We start from the raw sequence: 5,903 nt of genomic DNA on the forward strand, positions 1-5,903 counted from the left end.
CAGTGTTGCTATTTTCCATTTTGCTGTGTATGTTATGTGCCTCAGTGTTATATATGTGCTTGTACGTTAGGTGGGTTTGTTTTGCTTGACGCATGCTGCTGCCTGTTATGTCTGCTCTGCTCTAGTGTCATACACTTTTCTTTTGCTTATACTGTATGTGTATTGGTTTTGTCTATATGTTACTGTCTGTTTATCTATGAATTTTAATTCCATTTTAAGTTGAAATTTTGTAATTTTAGGCTGCCTGCAAACATCTGGCTGGGGACAGCAGATGAAAACTAGCCTCTCTGGCTAACTTACAGTTTGACTGTTGATTGGTGTGCATTGTCCCTGCAAAATAAATAAACAAATAAAATAATGTGTCATCCTTGACATATTGTATATGTGTGTGATTTCATATGTTTTCTTTTCATGTTAAACTAAACTAAAAGCTTTCAGTAGCTGGCTGGCCAACTTTGTCAGCATTTAGTTGCGAACTTCATGTATATTTTTTATGTATTCATTTTTGACTTTGTCTTTTGGGGCACAGTCGTGGTCTTATGTCTGCATTTAAAAATGAACCCAATAAATAACAGAAACTTTCATTTAATATGATCAGCGAGAACAGTCTCTCTTTATTGTATCTTTTTGAAAAACAAAGAAAAAAAAAAGGTCTTTTGTAATTCTCTTTTGTTAACATTTCAGAATTCTGTACAGGATAAAAAGAAATAAGCACTGCTTTAGAACAGTCAAATCTCAAACTAGAAAAAACAAATGAAAAAAATTCCAAAAAAGAGAGGTTTACAATACAAATTAGTAGTAAGACATTGTCTGAAGTGCAATGGCATAGCTCAGATGGGTTAAACGTGAAACCAAAAAACTTAAAAATAAAAATACTTCTCTATTTTTTTAACAAACAGTAAATTCTTTACAGAGTAGAGACTGTATTATCTGGTGTATTTAAACCTGTAAAAACATATTTACAAATAGCCATTATCTTTTATATACTTTTTCTCATAATCACATATATGTCAGCACCAGTAAAAAAACAACAAATAAAAAAAAAACAACAAAGAACATCAACAACAACAATTTTTGTTAAAATGTTGTCTACAGACTTGGTCCCGGTACATAATGATATTTGGAGGAAGCTTCTATTCTCTTCCTGAAGGGATTTCAAACCATATCATGAACCCTACTTTGAAGACAAAAAGGTCACAAAGGCTGTGACCTTAACACTGACCCAGAAGTGTTTCCCTTACCGTCCTGCCTCCTGTCTGGAGAGGTAAACTTCAGGTGTTTTCCTACACACCGCCTCCATTTTACTGGTCTGACACTGAAATTTAATTTGAGACGGCCTGGAGCACTGGAGCGGTATCAAAGTTTTGGAAGCATAAGTAGTGGAGCCATTGAAGCGGTGAGAGCTCGACTGCATTTCCTGCACAAGGAAGGCTCAAACAATCCAAGAGTTTATCTGGACACTGACAAAGAGTTGTTATATATTTCACCATCTCCCCCTGATAAAAGTGGGGAACGCTACATCCCTAAACGTCTGCCTGTTGTTGACCTACAGACTCCACACAGTGAGACTGAGGACTTTCTGCTCCCCAAACGTGACAAAACCCGTGGGTGCTACCAAATGCAGCAACACTTAGAGGACGATGGGCGTGGTGGTTACAATTTGTATTTAAAGGGTTGGATTATACAACATCAACGACCATGAGGACAAATGTTTTGATGGCAAGGAGATAGTTTACAGAGAAGAAGGCTTTTTGGTTTGTTGACTACAGCATCATCCGCCAAACTTTCACTCTGATGAGCTAAATACAAAGTAATGCAAGTACAAACACGCGTTCACTCATCTTTTAACCGAGATTACAAAACAGTTAGAGAAGTATGGTGTTGTCTTACCAATGACTACAGTATTAAAACACATATTTATTATGCAACCATTAGGGCAGAAGAGTGGACAGCTTGTTGTTGATGAATGAAATCTATAAGGCCTGAAGCCTAAAGTTTACTGAAGTAAGCTCAAAGACGGGGAGACACTGACTTCAGTGATAATACTGATTGTTTTGATGCTAACTGGCGCTAACCATCGTCACCCTTTAGGCTCAATCAGCTGTCTGAAGTTTTTCTACTGTCTACAAAACAAACTCAAGGCTTAGCAGTGGTTCATTTTTCTTGTAAAGCGCTGGAAGGGGAGAACTCGTATTTCTTCACAGTAGTGTTACAGTATAGCACAGTTACGTTCTAGTTTGGAGCGAGGGCGTTTTACAGCTGCAGTACAAGAGAAGCCACGATGTAAAGCAGGGCTACGGTGATTGACAACCAGCTGTGTCACAATGCGAGGGAAGGTTGTGCAGCAAGACGGGAGGACAAACAAATTTTCAAAAGACAACACAAACTAAAAGAAGGCTAACTTTTCCGTTTTTTTTCTTTTCTTTTTTTTCCTTTTAATTGACAAAGACACAACCAGCATCATTGTTAGAGATAAAACAAGCAACAAACAAAATGTGTGGGTGGGCTTTCAATGAGCTTTTTTTTCCTTAAAAAGAAGAAGTCACTTGTGGTGCTTGAATACATTCAGTGCCCAGCAATCGCTTTGCTTTGTGTCAGCCTGATGCATGTGATGTGGTTTGTGCCACACAGGCAGAGTGTTTAATGCAATATTAGCTCCGTTAGCTGTCTCTCACACATTCGCTCACCCTCCCAGGCTGATGTTTATTTGTCTGTATGTGTGTGTGTGCATGAGCTTTTGAGTCCAAGTGCTTGCTTTAGCTGCCTATTCTCTCCCCCTTTCTCTGCTTTCCACTCTCTTTGTCTTCCTCTGCATGCCTACCCGTCATCCACAGCCACGCGCAGGAAATGAAACCCCCCAAAAAACACCACCCAGGTCAGTTGCCTAGCAAAAGCACTGGAGGACGAAGTGCGCTTGTGTGGCACAGTAGAGGAACATCATTTGTTCTGTTGTGATGTTCAGAATTTAAACAGAGAAAGGAGTGTTGAGAGCGAGGAACGAGTCTCTGGAGAGAGGGTGGGAAAGACGGGAGGAGAGAGAGTGAAGGAGGATGAGAGGGAGAGAGAGAGAGAGAGAGAGAGATCAAGTGAAGAGAGCGCGAAGGCGACAGATTTGTGCGTGTGTGTGTGTGTTATGGATATGGGGGGCACAAATCTAAGGGAGGAAATGGGAGCGCTGAGAGTGCTTTCTCCTCCCTTCAGCTCCTCACATAGTTGAGAGATGTGAAGCACTGAGCTGGGTGGCACAAGCACACAAACACAAATAAATTGCTGTCTTGAGAACATGTCTTCCTTCCCCTTCATCAGTCTGCGGTGTTCAATCAGCCCCTGCTGAAGCTCAGGCTCAAAGCGCTGCTGTGTAAACGAGGCTCGCTTTCAAACACTTGAACATGAGAAAAATTCATTCCGTGGAGAAAAAAGGGAAACTAATGAAACACACTTCTTAATCTCTATATTGGGTTTTCATTTAAATGCACGAGACATAATGTTCACTCTCTCCATCACACGCACACACACACACACACACTAACCATAACACAAGAACTCATTTATAACCTTGCTCATGTTTTACAAAAAACAAAACATGCCAGTCCATATCATGTCATCCTTTTCGTTTTACTTTCTCAGGTTTTAACATTTGTCCCACTTTAATGTTTAGTTCATCCAGTAAAAACTCATCTCCAGTTTCCCCGTTGGCTATTGGTTCGGGAAGAACTCCTCCATCCAACCATCGCTTGAGTCCAGCTCCGCCCCTGAGCCATCGCCCAATCCGAAGGCTCCTCCCCCCGAGGGCCCGCCCCCATATCCATAGGATGACATGTCCTGATTGGCTGTCCTCTGGTAGCCTGGTGGCTGACCTCCAACCCCGACTCCCCCTGGTCCATAGGGTCCACCTCCTCCTCCCCCTGCCCCTATTCCCGGCCCCCCAGAGCCCGGCCCGAATACCCCCATCCCAGTCATCCCCTGGCCCATCATCCCCTGGTTCATTCCCTGGTTCATGACCATGGGCCGGGGCTGGTTGGTCCTGGGCTGACCGCCCATGTGAGGGCCCATCATTGGGCCTGCCATACCGGCCGCTGGGTTGCCCACTCTGGGGTCCATTCCCTGGCTCATACCCTGGCCCGGACCCTGAAAGTGTTGCTTGGTCATGCGCGGGGGTTGACCCGGCTGCATCCCATAACCCTGCGTGGAGCTGAACCCTACCATGTCTCCTCCTCCTCCCCCTGTAGTCCTTCCGATTCCTCCCCCCATGGCCTGCAGACTCTGTCCTTGCTGCTGCGGCCAGCCACCCGCCGCCATTGCACCGCCTCCTCCTCCTGCTCCCAGCATGCTTTGCAGTCTCTGTGCTTGGGCTTTGGGAGGGCCTTTGAGGGGTTGCTGGGTCATGGAGTTCATTAACATCCCCTGTGCTCCATATCCTCCAGCTCCACCACCTCCGGGGCCTCCAGGCATACCTCCGACCCCAGGACCTGCACCTGCTTGCCGGGGCGGCCCTCCGGCGGGGTTGTGCTGTGGTGGAAGACCCATGGAGGCTTGGACACTTTGGCTCTGGTGCTGCTGCTGGTGGATCATTTGACTCATGGAGGGGTTGAGCCCATACAAGGAACCCTGGTTGGACCCCTGGTTGCCGTAGGGTAAGCCCATGTCAGTTTGGGGTCCCACAGAGCCCCCCTGTCCTTGAACAGAACTCATCTGGACCATCTGCTGCTGGTTCTGCTGCTGCTGTTGTAGGAGACGGGCGGCCCGAATGTTCTGGAGAGCCTGGCTTCTGGATGCCAGATCCTGAGGAGGACCTAGGAGAGAAGAACCGGAGGACTTGAAACCAGAGAACAGAGACAATGGAGGTGGAAAAGAGTAAAACATGCATATGGAGGCAGAAATCACAAAGGAGCTTGAACTTTCATGAAACAGCTTTAAAGCATGTACACGAGATCCACTTAAATCATCAAATAGCATGTAAGACTGATAAGTCAGTGCTGAGGCAAAGATTTATGTTTTGTGACAACCTGTTTACTTTGAAGACAAATTTTTCCCTCCCAATTTAGTTAAACGCTAAAATAAATCTTAACACAGCCAGCATTTCACTCACTCACTTCCACAATTCTTTCCTTTCAGAACCTGGGTAGTGGCAGAGCTGAGGAAGTCTGCTAGCGTGGAAATGGCTTTGAATCCTCTAATAAACGTCTGACATCATTCCACTAATCCCTCACCTCACAGTTTGGACTGGAACAGTAACAGAGGGTCAGAACGAAGAGTATCACACACTCCAGACTCGTAAGTAAGTACACAATAGCCACCTATAACTTTATGTTCATATGTAAGTTTTGTGAGTATAATTGCGTTCTGATTGCAGGTGATGCTAGCGCAATCATTGCTTTTAAAATCACTGACACACTGGAGCAGTGTGTCAGTGATTTTAACTTTGTAGCCCAGATTTGAATGCTGAAGCCCCCTCTTCTTTTCCATATTATCTCCTAGACTTGCAGACAGACTCTCTTGTGGCTATAAATGGTTTTCGACTTGACTCTCCTTCTCGCTCGCTGTATTTATCTTCATCTCTCCATCATCCTCTCACCCACTCATCTTCCTCTCTCTCTCTCTCTTTCTTTTTGTTCCCAATCTCTCCTTCTACCTACCGGATCATCTACCTATTCCTCTTGTTGCCAGCCTCCCCCTTTCTCCCCCTCTCCCACTTCCCTTCTCTCATCCATCTCTCTGACTTCACCGGAACTCTGGGGGATCCAGGACAGACAAGTTGCCGTGGTAACAGGCAGAGCACGAATATTCTATTTTTTTTTTTTTTTCATAGGGAGCAAGAGAGAGAGAGAGAGAGAGAGAGAGGGAGAGAAACAGACAGAGAGAGAGAGAGAGAAACAGACAGAGAGAGAGAGAGAGAGAGAGAG

At 44.8% G+C, this 5,903-nt stretch overlaps 1 protein-coding gene across 1 annotated transcript in view; it reads right to left on the reverse strand.

Annotated features, from left to right (window-relative positions):
• Nucleotides 1–584: 584 nt before the first annotated feature.
• LOC116394169 (mastermind-like protein 3) overlaps nucleotides 585–5,903 on the reverse strand; it is a 16,378-nt gene continuing 11,059 nt past the window's right edge. Inside the window, exon 3 of the mRNA XM_031867039.1 lies at nucleotides 585–4,793. Within this exon, the coding sequence (XP_031722899.1) occupies nucleotides 3,697–4,793 (1,097 nt within the window). The 3' untranslated portion in view covers nucleotides 585–3,696. The remainder of the gene's footprint in view (nucleotides 4,794–5,903) is intronic.

Source organism: Anarrhichthys ocellatus, unplaced genomic scaffold, assembly GCF_004355925.1.
Source record: "Anarrhichthys ocellatus isolate YVR2014 unplaced genomic scaffold, GSC_Weel_1.0 scaffold38, whole genome shotgun sequence".
Lineage (NCBI taxonomy): Eukaryota > Metazoa > Chordata > Actinopteri > Perciformes > Anarhichadidae > Anarrhichthys > Anarrhichthys ocellatus.